Source organism: Notechis scutatus, chromosome 7 (genome assembly GCF_049901735.1).
Source record: "Notechis scutatus isolate UNSWTSFEM ecotype Mainland chromosome 7, rNotScu1.2, whole genome shotgun sequence".
Lineage (NCBI taxonomy): Eukaryota > Metazoa > Chordata > Lepidosauria > Squamata > Elapidae > Notechis > Notechis scutatus.
Window position 1 is genome coordinate 3,567,804 of NC_142015.1, and position 18,536 is coordinate 3,586,339.

Consider the following 18,536-nt stretch of genomic DNA (forward strand, 5'->3'; position numbering starts at 1 on the left):
AGAAAACAACAACAACAACACAAAATCTAGTTGATTTTTGGCAAAAGCATCTTTGGGACAACCATGACCTGGATGATTGAGAAATTCCATAGACATTTAGATTTCTGGTGGGTTTGTTTTTTTTCTATCAAGGTAGAGAGCAGGGTGTCCAACCTTGGCAACTTTAAGCCTGGAGGACTTCAATTCCCAGAATTCCCCAGCCAGCTGGCTGGGGAATTCTGGGAGTTGAAGTCCTCCAGGCTTAAAGTTGCCAAGGTTGGACACCCCTGGTATAGAAGATAGCCTGACACCAAGCACATCTTTTGTGAGGAAAGACGTAATGGAAGCACTTTCTTTCTCGCTTCTTCGTGAAGAGAACTGTTAACTCTCAGCAGGCCCAAATATAAATGTCAACATGGAAAATGGCCGCCTGCCTTTGTGGGAGCAGCAGCAACGGAGGCTGACTTTTCTCTCCTTTGACAGAATTATCTCTGGCTGCAGCCTTCTTAGTGTGCCTCTGCTCGACAGAAAATGGGGGAAAGTCTCCCTCAAATTGAACCTGTCACTTTGTGGATGAACCCATGTAGAGCTTTGGCAATGAAATGGCAGTTGTTTGTCATGTTTTAAGGATGTCTTCTTTTCTTCTGGCGCCCTCTTTTCCATTCCCTTTCACAGCCCGGCCTGTAGCCAGGTTGTTTCCTGGTGGTCTCTCTTCCAGGAGCCCGGCTTCAGGCCCGTTTTGGTTTTTTTGAGACGAGCCAAGGCTGCTCCTGATCCTGTAGTTGAATTCAGGAGTGCACATTCCCAGGCAGTTCCTGGAGCGTCCCAAAATAAACCAAACATATCCCCTGTTTGGGCTTTGTCTCCATTCATCATCCCCGGGCGATGGGGCTGCCAGTTGGAAAGCGAAGTAGGGCACAACGTTTAGCCATTGGCATCTCTCGCCTCGGCAAACGACAGGTGAACTACTTCACCTCCTTCTTAGGGCAGGTATGGCACTCCGGTTCCCGCCGTGGGATACGTCACTAAGCAGGGAGCACCTGGCACTTACGGCTAAGGACCTTGGAAGAGGGGGGGTCTTCTCCTTGGGCCTCTCTTTCTGGATCTCACCTTTGGAAGAAGCCCTGCTGGGGTTAGGGTTGGAATTCCTGCTGTCCTTGGAAGCCAAGCGTCCAGGCTTGTTTTGAGTGGGAAGAGAAGGAGGGGAACGCCATAAGAGCCATCCTTGCAAGAGTCTATTTCTGTCTGTAGCTGTAACACGAACTCCGACACAACCTAGTGACACACACAGTCCTGACTTCGGCATTGCTGTAATCGTTTGGGGCAATTTTTCTTATCATGCAGGCACTCCCAACAGCAGCCAAGGGAACCAAGTTGGTTGGGGGCGAGAGGAAAACAGGAGGGATCCTGGCTAGGTTCCCACTCAATGCTTCAAATGTTAAACTGTCGTTGATAAACACAACTACCTAATTGCATAACCATGATAAGCCACAGCTCGGTGTAAGGGAGCTGGAAAACCTCTCCAAAGGTTTGCTCCAAAAGTTAGGATTTCTTTTGTGAGCAAATTATCAGGAAGAAACTCTGGATGTTCTTTATTTATTTTTTATTTTGACAAAAAAACCTTGATTAAACATTTTAAAACATCAAATACAAAATACAATACAACTCATTAAAGCGAATGAGTGGCCTGCTTTAAATGTCAAGCCAACATAACTTTTTGTACACTAATCCCCAACTCTCCCAATGACTTCCCTAAGTAGGTCACTATTACACAACAATGTTCACACAACCTGTTTATAGAGGGGCCAAAGATTAAAGTGTATTGTTTTCTTTGGTTGGGATGTTTTTAGCTGAGAGTGTTGGACACAACCAGCCTGTTGGGTTAGTTCATAATTCAGTCCATGTACAAACCTAGAAAAAGGGTTTGATTCAGTGATCAGGTTAAGAGTGTTGTGTGAATGCAGCCATTCGCCCTGTATGACTCAGGTATCCGTGTTGAAGGAATTCACATTTCCCTTGGCAATTGATTACATCATGCCTTTCTATTTCACTCATCGGCACCCAGCAGAAGCCCGGATGATGTCATGGCACGTCATGATGTCATTCTACAGCTGCTCCATTCTCTGATGTGGTGACATCACTTGATTCCCATTGGCCACCCAGATGGGCCTATCACCTGAGGGGAATAGCACTTAGACTTATATACCGCTTCACAGTGCTTTCCAGCCCTCTCTTAAGCGGTTTACACAGTCAGCATATGGCCCCAACAATATGGGTGTTCATTTTACCGACTTCAGAAGAGATGGAAGACTAAGTCAACCTTGAGCTGGTCAGGATTGAACTGCTGGTAGTGGGCAGAATCAGCCTGCAATACTGCGTTCTGCGCCACCATGGAAGGGAGGGAGGGAGGAAGGAGGAATAACACTAGCACTTAGACTTATATACCGCTTCACGGTGCTTTACAGCCCTCTCTAAGCGGTTTACAGAATCAGCCTCTTGCCCCCAACCATCTGGGTCCTCATTTTACCCACCTTGGAAGGAGGGAAGGCCGAGTCAACCCTAAGCTTGTTGAGATTCGATCCGTGATCAATGCTTCTAAAATTCCACTAAATTGACTACTAATTTGATTAAGACAGAAGCGCTCTGATTGTATTCCATCGGAAAATTGTGGTCTCATACTTCAAACCAGTGGTCCCCAACCTTTTTTATGCCGCGGCCCGGTACCGGCATCAGCTGGGCGCTGCCATCTTGTTTTGATGAAAAAGTGCTTCCCGTGAGCTCACCGGAAGCACTTTTTCATCAAAACAAGATGGCGGCGCCCAGCGCTTCCAGTGAGCTTTTCCGGAAGCGCTGGGCGCCGCCATCTTGTTTTGATGAAAAAGTGCTTCCGGTGAGCTTTCTACCCGGAAAAGCTCACTGGAAGCACTTTTTCATCAAAACAAGATGGCGGCGCCCAGCAAACCAGCGGCCCGGTAGGATTTGTTCCGTGGACCGGTACCGGTCTGCGGACCGGTGGTTGGGGACCCCTGCTTCAAACCACCCTTCCTACTTCTGGCCATGCAAGGAAGTCCAACAGCTATGGTTTTTGGTCACCCTCTATCCAGTCAGCAAAGTGGAATTAATTTGACATTGTAAAAATGGGACTTTTGTGGAAATGTATATGAAATGAGGCTTATTTCGATTTTTCTTTTAAAAAAAGGTCGGCACTTGATTCTCAGTCTTGTCTTTGGAATTAAAACTCCCAAGTGACAAGAAACAATTTTCCTAAGACGGGGTGAGTCACCCTCAGGTGCACGATTCTGTATTTAACGCTCCTACGTTCTCCGTTACTCAACCATAAATATACCAATTGCTGTTAGCTAATGGTAGAAGCAGCCTATCATGGAAAAATGTCAGATTTGAAGCCTGACTACTAACTAGCTTGAGAAAGCTTAATTTTTGCTGCAGAGCTGCAGGAATCTGGAATTCTTGGATCTTCTGAATATGTTGGACTCCAATGCCAACCAGGGCCATTAACAAGGCCCTCTGGGCAGGGGTGGGATTCAAAAATCCCAACAACCAGTTCACTTCCTGGTGGCAGGGCCTTCCGGAACTTCCTGTTTCAGGCTTCCGGTGGGCCTCCGGAGTCCGAGGAGGCCATTTTTGCTCTCCCAAGGGCCCAGAGGCTTTCCCTGCATCAAAAATGGGCCGTGTGGAGAGTCCTGGGAGGGAAGGGGTGGAGCCAGCCGGTCGGTTAAAATAACTATAACTTTAACATCCGGTTCGCGCAAACCAGTCCAAACCGGTAGAATCCCATCCCTGCCTGTGGGAGTCATAGTCCAGAACAGGGGTCGCCAACTTTTTGGACCTCAGGGACCATCAAACTCATAATTTTAAATTCCACGGACCAGAGACCCTGGGAAAATCCCCCCCAAAAAAAGTCCAGGAAAAATTTCCCATCCTGTTTTCCTACTGATGGATCGTTTTTTATTTGGGATCGCAGGATACCGTCTCCAGCTCCGTTCTCGGGGGGCGGGGGGAGAGAGAGAGACTTTTGACTTCATGCAAGGAAAGCAGCAGAAGCAGCAGAAGTCTTTCTTTCTCTTCCCCAAACTCCGCCAGAAATGAGTCTTTGTGAGACTTGTCACGCCACCACAGCCTCTTGGAGCAGGAGTCCCAAAGACTCATTTCTGGCAGAGTTTGGGGGAGAGAAAGAAAGACTTTTGCTGCTTTCTTTGCGTGCAGCCAAAAGCAGAAGAAGAAAGAAGCGGAAAGAAGCAGCCCGGTGGCCAGGCCAGGTGCGTGGGGTGAGTCCCCCCCCTCCGCTCTCCCCCCCCCACTACCTCGTGTTGTTTGCAATGCAAGCGACACAAGCCTTGTGTTCCCACGGGTCATGTGGGCGCCGCAGCCTTGTGTTCCTGCGCAGCCTGGATTAATTGCTTTGAGTGTGACATTTCTCTGCGGACCACCAAAATTTTCTCGCAGACCACCAGTGGTCCCCAGCCCACTGGTTGGTGACCACTGGTCCAGAACACACACTACTTCGCCCATCCTCGGCCATAACTCTGCAACTGTGCAGGGAATTTTTTTCCAGAAATGGCGTTTCCATAGCCCATTTCTCTTGGGCTGATAGGAAAAGCCAATCCGGTTTCATCAAAGGCTTGGGAAACTGACCAGATGAAATGTTGAATTAATGGCCTGTTCCCTCGCTCCCTCCCCTCCATACCTTCATCTCTCTGGATATGGGCAGTCACTAGAGGCATTTAATGAAGTTATTTTAGCGGGTGTTACATGGCACTCCAGCAATCCAGTTGCTGGGCCCAAGTGGGTGCCAGAGGAGTTTTTGGATGGCAGCCTAAATCCACCCTTCCCCGGGACAGAATAAATGCAGCTGTCCAGGCAAGGCGCTGGGGAGAGAGAGAGCACTGCGGCTCTGCAAGGGAGGACCATGGAGATTCTCAGCATTCAGCAATTGGTAAGACTGAGAAGAGTTGGGTTGGGGTTGAGGGGGGGAACCAACTGTACATAATAAACCGTAGGATGAGCCGCTGAGGGAATTGGGTATGTCTAGTCCAGGGGTCGCCAATCTTTTGGACCTCAGGGGCCACCAAGCTCATAATTTTATATCCCGTGGACCAGAGACCCTGGGAAAATCCCCAAAAAAGTCTGCAGGAAAATTCCCCACCGCCATTTTCCTACCAATCGATCGTTCTTTATTTGGGATCTCAGGATACCATCTCCAGCTCTATTCTCAGGGGGAGAAAGAGAGACTTTTGGCTTCATGCAAGGAAAGCAGCAGGAGCTGCAGAAGTCTTTCTTTCTCTCCCCCCAAACTCCACCAGAAATGAGTCTTTGTGAGACTTGTCGCACCGGCGCAGCCTCTTGGAGCAGGAGGCCTTGCAGGGTCTCAAAGGCTCATTTCTGGAGGAGTTTGGGGGAGAGAAAGAAAGACTTTCGCTGCTTTCCTTGTGTGCGGCCAAAAGCAGAAGAAGAAAGCAGAAAGAAGCAGCCCAGTGGCCAGGCCAAGTGTGTGGGGCGAGTGGGGCAACTCCCCCCCCCTTCGTCCTTTCCCCCGTCCCCTCACTACCTCGTGTTCTTCGCAATGCAAGCAACACAAGCCTTGTGTTCCCATGGGCCATGTGGGCGGCGCAGCTTTGTGTTCCTGCGCAGCCTGGATTAATTGCTTTGGGGGTGACCTTTCTCTGCGGGCCACCAAAATTTTCTCGTGGACCACCAGTGGTCCCTGGCCCACTGGTTGAGGAGACCACTGGTCTAGTCTAACGAAGGGAAGGATTAGGGGTGACGTGATAGCTGCCTCCCAACCGCTTGAAGGGCTGTCCCCGGGAAGGAGGGGTCAACCTATTCTGCAAAGGAAGGCAGGACGACCAGCGATGGGTGGAAGCTCCTTAAAGGCAGATCCAACCTTGAACTAAAGAGAGCATTTCCTGACAGTGAGAACAATAAATCAATGGAACAGCTTGCCTTCAGAGGTTGTGGGGGCTTCATCCCCAGAGATCTTCTGGAAAAGTTTGGACAGCCATTTATCCAGGATGCAATAAGACATCCTGCCTTGGACAGGAGTTGAAGGCCTTCAAGATCCTTTCCAATCCTATTATTCCAATCCAGGCCAACACGGCAGGTTCCTTGGGTTTGTTTTGAGTAAGTAAAGCAGGGTGGAAGAGTGGCCCGCTTGTAAATCAAATCATAGAGCTGTTATGAAAGGGGGATGCAGAGAACTGTGGAGAAAATTATCCTCCAGGTCAAAGTCTGTAATTCTCAGTCATCCAAGTGATGGTTGTCCTAAAGGTGCCTTTTTTTAAGTAGGCAACTGGACTTCCTTGTTTTTTTTCTTTTGAAGACATTTCCCTTCTCCTCCAAGAAGCTTTTTCAGCTCTGTCTGGATGGTGGGGAATGAAAAGATTCATATTCCTTGCAGATAGCTGGTCCTTTGCATCCTTTTAGAGGGTTGTGTTGAGGCCACTTGGAGGTTTGTCTGTGTCCTCAGGGTCACCTGAGTAACGCACATGGTTCCTGTAGTTTGCATTTCCCCCCCCCACTCTGGAAATCCATTTCTATTCCCACACCCAGGGTGTTCATCTCAAATTGCATAGCTAAAAGTCTCTAGAGATTCTCAGTCATCCTCCCATTCCCCACCCTCCAGTCAGAGCTGAAGAAGCTTCTTGGATGAGAAGCGAAACGTCTTCAAAAGAAAAAGCAAGGAAGTCCAGTGGCCTCCTGAAAAAAAAAAAACCTCTGGGATCCCCCAGGTCAGTTAATCTTCAGATGCCTGCTTTTGCATCACATTCATAGGAATTGGATTAATTCAAACTGTGATTCCAACATCTCTCTCCTCCGCCCCCTCAATGCCGCACCCATCGGTGAGTGTGATATGTGAAACCAGCTTGGTTTGGTTCCATGTATTGTATGAACCCAGAAAATGGGTTCATGAGAAAGCTATTTAAATATGTGATGCGAATGCAGGCAGACTCTACTCGAATTTCATTTTTGTTTTCAAGCACAGATCTTTAAATACACACACACACACACACACACACACACACACACACACACACAAATGATTGCCTTTCACTCACATGGAAACCTCCCCTGTATTTCTCCCTGTGCCAATTTAGCTGAATTCTTGCATGTGTTAAATTCTTGCATAGTGAGGCAAAGCCAGTGTGCATGAGGAATGTGCCAGAAACTGGGTCATTTCGGTAACCGGAGCAATTCTCAGCCTTGGGCCAGGAAGAGAGAATTTCTCACCCACTTTGGAAAGGCTGTTTCCACAAAAGGGGGAAATTAAGAATCAAATCACAAATATACAGCACTGTGCAAGCCATCAGCATTCAGGCTGACGAAGGCCTACTTGTGAAAACTTAAAAAACGGATTGAAATTCAGAATCCTTTTAAAACCTTTCTGTTTAACCTTATCAGTGTGCACTGAGCTGGGATCGGGATCCTGCCTAAAGTGTATTTTAACTTACGCTGTGATGGATCCGTTTTCTAGCTGGTAATGAATCATATCTTCTGCCAGTAGCAAGTGACGAATACTGTGATGAATAATGGAGATTAAATGTCGAGTAAAATATAATCATATATTCATCACTGGTTCTCCGTGCCTTCTCAAACTTTTGACGAAGATCCATATTGTAATAGTTAGACCCGGCTATCTGGTTGTTCTAGTCAGGGATGGGATTCAAAATTTCAGCAACCGGTTTTCTGCCCAGTTGGGTGTGACCATGGTGGGCATGGCCTACTCGGCCTCCTGCACCATAGCGGGGGGGGTGGAGAGAGGCGTTTTTGCCCTCTTCAGGCTCTGGAGGCTTAGCACGAGCTTCCAGGAGGGTGAAAACGGCCCATTTCCAGCCTTCCAGGCCCTTCATAAGGCCCATTTTTGCCATCCTTGAGCCTTTGCGCGGGCCTTGCACTGGGATCCAAAATGGGCCATGTGGAGACTGGGTAAGCGGGGCCAGCCAGTCGTTGCAACTACCGGTTTGGTGAACCAGATATAAAATTAGCATCCGGTTCGCTAAAACCGGTCCAAACCGGCTGAATCCCACTGGGTCTAGTTGATTGGAGAGCTTTGGGTTGTCTGAATCCATCTCCCCAAATGAGAGACATGAGTTTGTGCAACTCTAAAGTAGGCTCCTATAGAATGGTGACTTGTGGTCCATTGTTTGCGAGAACATTGTCCATTGATTCAGGCCGTTGTGTGAAACCGCCAGAATACTGGTTGTTGGTTGGTTGGTTTGGACGTGACACACTTTGCGAATAGCAAGGTTCTTGTTATCCTGGATTTGGTTGGGGTTTCACCTGTTCATGTGAACCCCTCCTCCCATTTCCAATCCAAATTTTCTCTCTGCATCCCAGGGTTGAATGTTCTCTGAATAAGAAATAAGTTGAATCAATCATTTGAAAGATGACTTCATAGATGCGCCTCGGTGGTGCCTGCAGGCAAGTGCTTGAAGAACCACAGTGATGTTGGGAATTAATCCGGGTTTTCATTCCCAGGCGCAGGCATGTTTATCTGCCTGCACGACGTGTGATGTCCTTTTTTAAAACTGAACTCAGCCATCATCTTCCTGCTGTTGGACAATTTCCAGTTCTGCCTTGTTCCCTCAATGGGCTCTTCTAACATGATTAGATTAGAGTGAAATAGGAGAAAATTGTTTCTGGTTGAGCACATTAGAAGGAAGTCCATCTAAGTCATCACAGGTGTGAACCATGCTATTATGTTAAACCAGAATACAGGATGATGGATTGGTGTGGGGATAGGATGTTCTGTAGAGCGGACAACCATGGTTTTTGGTCTGTCTTTCTCAACCTTAGCAATGCATGGACTTCATGCTGGCTAGGAATTTTAGGAGTTCAAGTTCTGTAGAGCTGGGAACCATGGTTTTTGGTCTGTCTTTCTCAACCTTAGCAATGCATGGACTTCATGCTGGCTAGGAATTTTAGGAGTTGAAGTTCTGTAGAGCTGGGAACCATGGTTTTGGTCTGTCTTTCTCAACCTTAGCAACGCGTGGACTTCAGGCTGGCTAGGAATTTTAGGAGTTCAAGTTCTGTAGAGCTGACAACCAAGGTTTTTGGTCTGTCTTTCTCAACCTTAGCAACGCGTGGACTTCATGCTGGCTAGGAATTTTAGGAGTTCAAGTTCTGTAGAGCTGGGAACCATGGTTTTTGGTCTGTCTTTCTCAACCTTAGCAATGCATGGACTTCATGCTGGCTAGGAATTTTAGGAGTTCAAGTTCTGTAGAGCTGGGAACCATGGTTTTTGGTCTGTCTTTCTCAACCTTAGCAACGCGTGACTTCAGGCTGGCTAGGAATTTTAGGAGTTCAAGTTCTGTAGAGCTGACAACCAAGGTTTTTGGTCTGTCTTTCTCAACCTTAGCAACGCGTGGACTTCAGGCTGGCTAGGAATTTTAGGAGTTCAAGTTCTGTAGAGCTGGGAACCATGGTTTTTGGTCTGTCTTTCTCAACCTTAGCAATGCATGGACTTCATGCTGGCTAGGAATTTTAGGAGTTCAAGTTCTGTAGAGCTGGGAACCATGGTTTTTGGTCTGTCTTTCTCAACCTTAGCAACGCGTGACTTCAGGCTGGCTAGGAATTTTAGGAGTTGAAGTTCTGTAGAGCTGACAACCAAGGTTTTTGGTCTGTCTTTCTCAACCTTAGCAACGCGTGGACTTCAGGCTGGCTAGGAATTTTAGGAGTTGAAGTTCTGTAGAGCTGGGAACCATGGTTTTTGGTCTGTCTTTCTCAACCTTAGCAATGCGTGGACTTCAGGCTGGCTAGGAATTTTAGGAGTTCAAGTTCTGTAGAGCTGGGAACCATGGTTTTTGGTCTGTCTTTCTCAACCTTAGCAACGCGTGGACTTCAGGCTGGCTAGGAATTTTAGGAGTTGAAGTTCTGTAGAGCTGGGAACCAAGGTTTTTGGTCTGTCTTTCTCAACCTTAGCAACGCGTGGACTTCAGGCTGGCTAGGAATTTTAGGAGTTGAAGTTCTGTAGAGCTGGGAACCAAGGTTTTTGGTCTGTCTTTCTCAACCTTAGCAATGCGTGGACTTCAGGCTGGCTAGGAATTTTAGGAGTTCAAGTTCTGTAGAGCTGGGAACCATGGTTTTTGGTCTGTCTTTCTCAACCTTAGCAACGCGTGGACTTCAGGCTGGCTAGGAATTTTAGGAGTTCAAGTTCTGTAGAGCGGACAACCATGGTTTTTGGTCTGTCTTTCTCAACCTTAGCAATGCGTGGACTTCAGGCTGGCTAGGAAATCTAGGAGTTGAAGTCCACACCTCTTGAAGTTGCTAATTTGACAATCATAAGTTTAGGAGTTGGCCTATGCACATTTGGGGAGATTGCGCAACCTGTGGCTCAGATTTGTTGGATTATGTCCTTCCTGAGTTTTTTCTCATGTATCAGTATAGCTTCCCCCCCGCCCCCCAATGATTTTTAATCCAGTGACACTCTCAACTTAGCAATTAGAAATATGAAGGAGACTCTTAAATTCTCAGCCTTGGACCAGTCAGTTTTCCTGCCCTGGACGACGACAACAATCCCACGCCTTCCAAATGCTGAATTATATTTTTGGGGCAGTCTCCTTCTATGTGACGAGGCTGTTGGGTTTCCCTGTATCCCTTTTTAAAAGGTTCTAATGCCTCAGGGTATGCGGTGGCTCAGTGGCTAAGAACGCTGAGCTTGTCAATCAGAAAGTTGGCAGTTCGGCGGTTTGAATCCCCAGCGCCACATCACGGAATGAGCTCCCCTGCCTCGTCCCAACTTCTGCCAACGTAGCAGTTTGAAAGCACGTAAAAAACAAAAATGCAACTGGAAAAATAGGGACCCCTTTGGTGGGAAGGGAACAGCGTTCTGTGCACCTTCGAAGGCGTTTAGTCCTGCCGGCCACATGACCATGGAGACGTCTTCGGACAGCGCTGGCTCTTCGCCTTTGTAACGGAGAGGAGCACCACCCACTAGAGCCGGAAACGACAAGCACGGATGCCAAGAAGAGAGCTCCAGACTGGAGGGGAAATAGTCAAGAAAATCTCTGCCTTAGAAGGAACGAACAAATAGTTTATGGTACAGTTAGGGATCCGAAAGGGTTGCAGGAGATGAGCCCAGTTATTGCTGTGGTATCAATAAAGATCTGGCTCTCAGCTCCCCGCAATTCCTCAATCCTCACTTGGCACGGCGCACCCAAGAAACCAGAAACCAGCTGTTCCAATTTAAGCCGATCCCACCAATTCCCACACTTCTGAGCCCACAACTTTGCAAGCGTCCTGATTCCCAATGCAATAGCACTATGACAGGGACCAGAAGGTTCCCATCCTTAAGCCTCACCTGGCATGATGGCCTGTTTGGGCCACAAGGCCTCTCTGGAAGGAGAAGTAGCATGGCTGCGATTCTGTTACCTGATGATGATCCAGAGACCTTCCCTCTGGACATGAAGGAGGTGGGAACTTCCTTTGATGGAGAGAAGCCTTGGGTCAGCTAGAGCAGGGGTCTCCAACCTTAGCAACTTCAAGAATTGTGGACTTCAACTCCCAGAATTCCTCAGCCAGCCTCATGCTGGCTGAGGAATTCTGGGACTTGGAAGCCCACAATTCTTAAAGTTGCTAAGGTTGGAAACCCCTTGAATTAAGATCACACTGTTGTTTCTTCTGTGTGGCGGCCTTCACAACTCCCCAGAAAACCTTCTGAATCTATATATATATATAAAAGCGAAATACGACTCACGTATTAATTATCACAAAATCTCCAGAACCGTAAAGCCTACAAACTTGAAATTTGGCACGTATGTTCCTCTTGGCATCTAGGTGCTCACTAAGAAAGGATTTTTCGAAATGACCATCAGAGCATTTAGAGTATTTCCTATATTATTATTATTATTATTATTATTATTATTATTATTATTATTATTATTATTATTATTATTATTATTATTATTATTATTATTATTATTATTATTCTGTGATGCTAAGGAGTTCTATTCCCCCTCCCCACCTGAAAAGAAATCTGTTCCAAATGCAAAACACAAGCAGAGGAGAGGAGTTTCAGTTTCGGTTTTAGTTTCACAGCACCAAGCAGCTTTAATACAGAACAGTTGAGCTAAGCCACGCCCAGGCTCCTTGCTGTCTCCTTGTTCACACAGCAAACACTGTCTCACTTTCCAAACAGCCCTCAACTGTCTGACACACTGACAGGACGCTAGCCAGATGAATATCGATGGATGCTGGTAGGCAGAGGCAGAAATTTTCCCCCTTATTTTCCTCCCCCAAAACTAAGCGCCACCACATAGTTTCGTAGCAAAGCACGGATATAGAGCTAGTACTTTATAGATGCCAGTGGAGGAGAGAGGTTCTCCTGGGACAAGGGTCCTTAAAGTTGGCAACTTTAAGACCTGGACTTCAACTCCCAGAATTCCTCAGCCCCCTGGCTGAAGAATTCTGGGAGCTGAGGTCCACAAGTCTTAAAAGTTGCCAAGTTTGGAGACCTCTGTCCTGGGTCCTCGACCTAGAAACATCAACAAATTCCTGGTCTTAAGATAGCAGGGAGAGGAGTGGTCTTATTTGGGTGGTTGCATCAGGCCTCAAACCTGCTTGCCCTCTTACGAAAACCATTCAAGATCCCTCGGAATCTGTTAGCCTAAGAAGGAAGGAAGCAAAGAAGCAGGTTGACCCTCTTGGAGGGTCTGAAATTCCTCACGGAGAGCAGTGGAGACATTCCATGGCTGCTTGGCCCGAGAAGGTGGAAATGCCAAGACGGGATCGCATTTCTGGAGCAATGGAGGTTCAGGATTCCTGGGCCCTGAGCGATGGGATGCTTTCAGGTGGCTCGTTTCAGAAGACCTTTCCAGGGAAAAGTGCTCGACTTGGAGTTCCTGAGTCCACCCGTGGACCCCAAAAAGGCCCTTCCCCAGTTGTGTTCTTTAATATGACAGTGATTGAAAGCAGGATGGCTCTCCACGCCTTCGGTTCACCAAACATAAAGCAAGCAGCTTGGCTGGTTTTTTACTGAAGAAGTTACTGAAGAAGCTTGTTTTCTGGGTTTGCCCAGTACAGATTAACAGAGTTGGAAGGGACCTTGAAGATCATCTAGTCCAACCCCCCTCCCAAGCAGGAGACCCTACACTATTTCTGACAGATGGCAGTCCGATCTCTTCTTGAAAGCCTCCAGGGATGAAGCTCCCACAACTTCCAAAGGCAACTTCTGTTCCATTGGTTTGATTGTTCTCACTGTCATAAAATTCTTCCTTATTTCCAGGTTGAATCTCTCTCCTTGTTCAGTTTCCATCCATTATTCCTTGTCTGGCCTTGGAATGCTTTGGAAAATAGCTTGACCCCCTCCTCCTCTCTGGGGCAGCCCCTCAGATATTAGAAGACTGCTATCCTGTGTCCCTTGGTTCTTCTCCTCCCTAGACTAGCCAGGCCCAGTTCCTGCAACCGTTCTTCGTATGTTTTAGTCTCCAGTTCCCTAATCATCCTGGTTGCTCTTCTCTGCACTCTTTCCAGAGTCTCAACCTCTTTTTTATAGTATGGTGACCAAAACTTGATGCAGTACTCTGGGTGTGGCCTTACTAAGGCTTTAAGGCTTTGGAAAATAGCTTGACTCCCTCTTCTTTGTGACAATCCCTCAAATATTGGAAGACTGCTCTCCTATCTCCCCTGGTCCTTCTCTTCCCTAGACTAGCCAGGCCGAGTTCCTGCAACCGTACAATGGATTATAAACAAACCAAGATGGCTGAACCACACTGCTTCCCCATCTTGGCAAGTTCCAGAGGCATGGACTTCTAACTCCCAGAATTCTCCAGCTGGGAAATTCTGGGAGTTGGAAGTCCACGCATCTAATAGTTGCCAAGTTTGAGAAAGATTGGGCAGCAGGGTGTCCAACCTTGCTAAGCCCCCAAACAGCAAAGCTGGTTAAGTATCCTTTCCGAAGCCACAAGTCTTGGGTAGAAGGCCCCAGCGTAACATCCTTTCGCCGGCCCTGGGGTAGAAATGCCGCTGCTGAGTGGTGTTCATGTGTCGTGCGAACGCAACTTGTCGGTCTCATGACGTGGGAAGGCTCTGTGAATAAGGAGAGAGATGGAGGGCAGACGCTTTGCCTGAGGGGCACGTGCTCCTTGTTGTTTCCCCTATCAGGGTCTCCATCCATCAGGCGGCCCCTTTGCATAAGCTCCTCCCTGGTGCTCTACTGGATCCTGGGGGCAGAGGTTGTAGTAGGTGAGCTGCAGGGCTCCGACCTAGGGGAGTGGGGGACTCGAGATCCTTCCCCAGGCAACAGAGGGGATTTGGGGCATGCTTTGCTTCTGGCGCCTGGCTGTCTTGGCCTGCCCTTTGGCCACCCCGACTGGAAATGTAACCGGGCACTGACACCACATCATGTTTCTGCCGAGTGTCACACCCTGAGGCCTGTCTATGAATAGACAGTTGCTTCATCTGGGGCGAGGAGGGACGGTGGCATAGGAGGACCTGGCACCGTTCTCCCAGTGAGGGATGGGAGGGGCACAGCTTCGACGGGTCGGCCCTCTGCGGAAACCCAAAACTGCCTTGGCCAAGGAGACAGATGGGCGAAGCACGGGGAGGGGGGCTTCAAAAATGTTAGCAAGGGGTTCTCTGCCCAGTGGTTGGGTGGGCATGCCCATGGTGGGCGTGGCCTAGTCGGCCTCCTGCACCATGGTGGTGTTTTTGCCCTTCCCAGACTCCGGAGGCTGTCTGGAAGCTGGAAATTGGCCCATTTCCAGGCTTGCCAAACTTCCGGGAGGCCTGTTTTTTGCCCTCTCCGAGCCTCCGTAAGTGCAAACCCCATTCCCTTCTAGCACTGATGATGTTCCCTAGTTGGGTCATGAAACATCTGCAAGAAAACCACCAAGTTCAGAGAGCTCCAAGGACCCCACAATTCTCCTCTTCCTTCTCCTCCTCCTCCTCCTCCTCCCTTGAAACCACACTTCCTTCTAGCACTGATAATGTTACCTAGTTGGAATCATGAAACGTCTGCAAGAAAACCACCAAGCTCAGAGAGCTCCAAGGACCCCCTTCATGTCAACTCTGAGCCAATATTCTCCTTTATTGGTACCTTTTCAGGTTTTTGAAGAGGGTGGGCACATCCCATTCTCCAAATCGAACCCATCCAAGTTTTTCCCGGTGAGCTTCCCATCTGTTGCTTGTTCTGAGTGGGTGAGAAGGAAATCTTTTTTTTTCCCCCTATCCCACCTCTCCCATTCAAACTCTGATCAATTCCCCCAACCTTGTGCCTTCTAGAACAGGGGTCTCCAACCTTGGCCACTTTAAGCCTGGAGGACTTCGAACTCCCAGAATTCCCCAGCCAGCAAAGCTGGCTGGGGAATTCTGGGAGTCGAAGTCCTCCAGGCTTAAAGTGGCCAAGGTTGGAGACCCCTGTTCTAGAGGAAATAGATTCCATCCCCCATCCTCCCCAACCTGTCAAATTATTCCCCAAGGTGATGGGCACTGGAACCCAACAGGGGTGAAAGCTATGGGAACGGATCCAGCCCTGCTTCTCGCTGCCTGAGGTGTGTCTGTGCTTGTTTACTTCTCTAATTTATATCCTGCCGTTGTTCCACAACAAGGCACATAGCCAGCCGTTTGACAAGGCTGGAGTTTGATTTAAAACACAATTAAAATAACATGACAACGCAATCAACCAGAAATAATTCATAAGCCACTGTCACTTTTTTTTAAAAAAAAAAAAGCATGAGGAGCCCAGAATTAAAATAATAACAAAAATGTGATGGAATTGTTTTCTGTGTTCATCTCAATGCCGGCAGGGCAGGGAAAGCTGTCAACGGAATGCATAAAACAATCCCCGGTTTTTCTATTCCTGTCGCTCCATTGCCAGAGCCTTGGCAAGTAGACTTCGCCTGAATCTGGAGGTTTTGTTAAGCTGCGAGGGTGACTCTTTATGGCCAAATTTTTCCCTACAATGAATTTTTGCTATTTCTCCTGAAACCCGACTAAACAAGGGTGTGCGGTTAAGCCCAGTATTAATACTCATCCCTCATTCTATTCTATTCTATTCTATTCTATTCCATTCCATTCCATTCCATTCCATTCCATTCCATTCCATTCCAATATTCTACTCTATTCTATTCTGTTCTATTCTATTCTATTCTATTCTATTCTATTCTATTCTATTCTATTCTATTCTATTCTATTCTATTCTATTCTATTCTATTCTATTCTATTCTATTCTACCCTACACCATTTCTGACAAATGGCAGTCCAATCTCTTCTTGAAAGTCTCAAGTGATGGCACTCCCACAACTTCCGAGGGCAACTTCTGTTCCATGGATTGATTGTTCTCACTGTCATAAAATTCCTCCTTGTTTCCAGGTTGAATCTCTCCTTGTTCAGTTTCCATCCATTATTCCTTGTCTGGCCTATAGGGAGCTTTAGAAAATAGCTTGACCCGCTCCTCCTCTCTGGGGCAGCCCCTCAGATACTGGAAGGCTGCTCTCCTGTCTCCCCTGGTCCTCTTTACTAGACTAGCCAAGCCCAGTTCCTGCAACCGTTCATTGTATGTTTTAGCCTCCAGTCCCCTAATCATCCTGGTTGTTCTTCTCTGTACTTTTTCTAGAGTCTCAACATCTTTTTTATAATGTGGTGACCAAAACTGGATGCAGGATTCTAGGTGTGGTCTTACTAAGGCTTTATAGAGTGGTATTAGTACTTCCCTTGATCTTGACTGTATCCCTCTGTTAACGCAACTTAGGATTGCATTAGCTTTTTTGATGGCTGCTGCACACGGCTGGCTCATATTTAGCTGGTTGTCCACTAAGACTCCAAAATCCGACTCACAGTTCCTGCTATTGAACCTGGTTTCACCCAGTCTATATGTGTACTTTTGGTTTTTCTTGCCTAAGTGTAGGACTTTACTTTTCTCTACACTGAATTTCATTTTCTTGGAAAGGGCCCAGCGTTCAAGTCTGTTGAGATCCCTCTGGATCTTGAGCCGATCTTCTTGGGTGTTAGCTATTCCTGCCAGCTTAGTATCACCTGCAAATTTGGTAGGTTCCCCTTCTATTCCCTCATCTAAGTCGTTAATGAAGATATTGAAGAGTAGTGGTCCTATGACGCAACCTTGTAGCACCCCACTGCTTACTTCCCTCCATGTAGACTTAGACCCATTAAGGACTACTCGTTGAGAACGGTTTGCCAGCCAGTTGCGAATCCATCTAGTGGTGGTGCTATCTATTCCACTTTTTTCTAGCTTACTAAGAAGTAGGTTGTGGTCTACTTTATCGAATGCCTTGCTGAAATCTAAATATATCCACAGTATTTTGCTGGTCTACTAATTTAATCACTGTGTTGAAGAATGAAATAAGATTGGTTTGGCATGATCTGTTTTTAACAAACCCATGTTGACTGCTAGTTATTACTTTACTTGTTTCTAGATGTTGGCAGATCTGTTTTTTTATTATCTTCCCGGTATCTTCCCGGGTATTGATGTTAGGCTGATTAGTCTATAGTTTCCTGGGTCTGTTTTTTTTCCCCTTTTTTGAAGATGGGAACCACATCAGCTCTTTTCCAGTCCTCTGGTAGTTCCCCGGTGCTCCAGGATTTTTGAAAGATACAGTGCAGTAGTTCTGAGATGACCTCTGCCAGCTCCTTTAAAACTCTGGGGCTAAATTATTATTCATAACTACTCTCATAAACGTTTCCATGTGCATATTATATCCTTGTTACTCAAGGGTTATTCTGTACATATCATAACAAACTTAATTTTGATTAAATGAATTGAGTAAGGTTAAGAATATTGTCTGAATGCAGCCTTCCTTCAAGGGGGCCTTTCTGAATGCAAGCGAGGAAGGGGGTGTGATGCAATGAATAAGTTAATTAACTGAGTTTGTCTAGTTGCCCATCTCAACTGCATGGTTCTGGAAGGCTAATGAAATAAAACCAATCAGCTGTAGCTATAACATTTCCCTAAGACTGATCTCTAAATGTGAAGAACTGGCACCTCTAGGAAGAAAGAGATGGATGTTCTCCTTATTCCCATAATTATTAGCTGAGTTTTTTAAAATACAAAATTTTCTACAGAACCGAAGAAGCTTCTTGGATGAGAAGCGAAACGTCTTCAAGGAAAAAACAAAAGAAAATTCCAATTGCCTCTTGGAAAAGCAACTTTGGGATGCCTTCCTAGTTGACCTTTTGAAATCTAAGGTTGTTTCCCCATTTCCCTATTCGTTTTTTTCCTTGCTTGAAGAAGTAACAGAGACGTAACGACAACAACCGACCAAGAAAAGCAATATTAAAAAAGAATTGCTGATAGAACAACAGAGTTTGAAGAATAAACACTCATTAGCTCCAAGAACTAAACCAATTATATTGGCCAAAACATTATTTTAATATGATGGACCTCCTGCTTGGGCTGGTGAATTAATTAGGAAGCCAAAAGCAGAATACCAACAAGAGGGCATGTGTTAAAAAAATATGCAACATGAATCTTCCTTAAGAAGTTTGTGCCAATTCTCTCCCCCCTCCCTCTCCCTCTCCTCCCCTTTCCAACTGCTGCTTTCTATTTCTGTTCCCTGGCTTGGCTCCCATGTCATCTATTTGAGGAAACA

General features: G+C 46.8%; 1 protein-coding gene across 1 annotated transcript in view; it reads left to right on the forward strand.

Moving 5' to 3' along the window:
• The first annotated feature begins 4,800 nt into the window (after positions 1 to 4,800).
• Positions 4,801 to 18,536, forward strand: part of ANKRD23 (ankyrin repeat domain 23) — a 30,932-nt gene continuing 17,196 nt past the window's right edge. Inside the window, exon 1 of the mRNA XM_026688183.2 lies at positions 4,801 to 4,933. Within this exon, the coding sequence (XP_026543968.2) occupies positions 4,844 to 4,933 (90 nt within the window). The 5' untranslated portion in view covers positions 4,801 to 4,843. The remainder of the gene's footprint in view (positions 4,934 to 18,536) is intronic.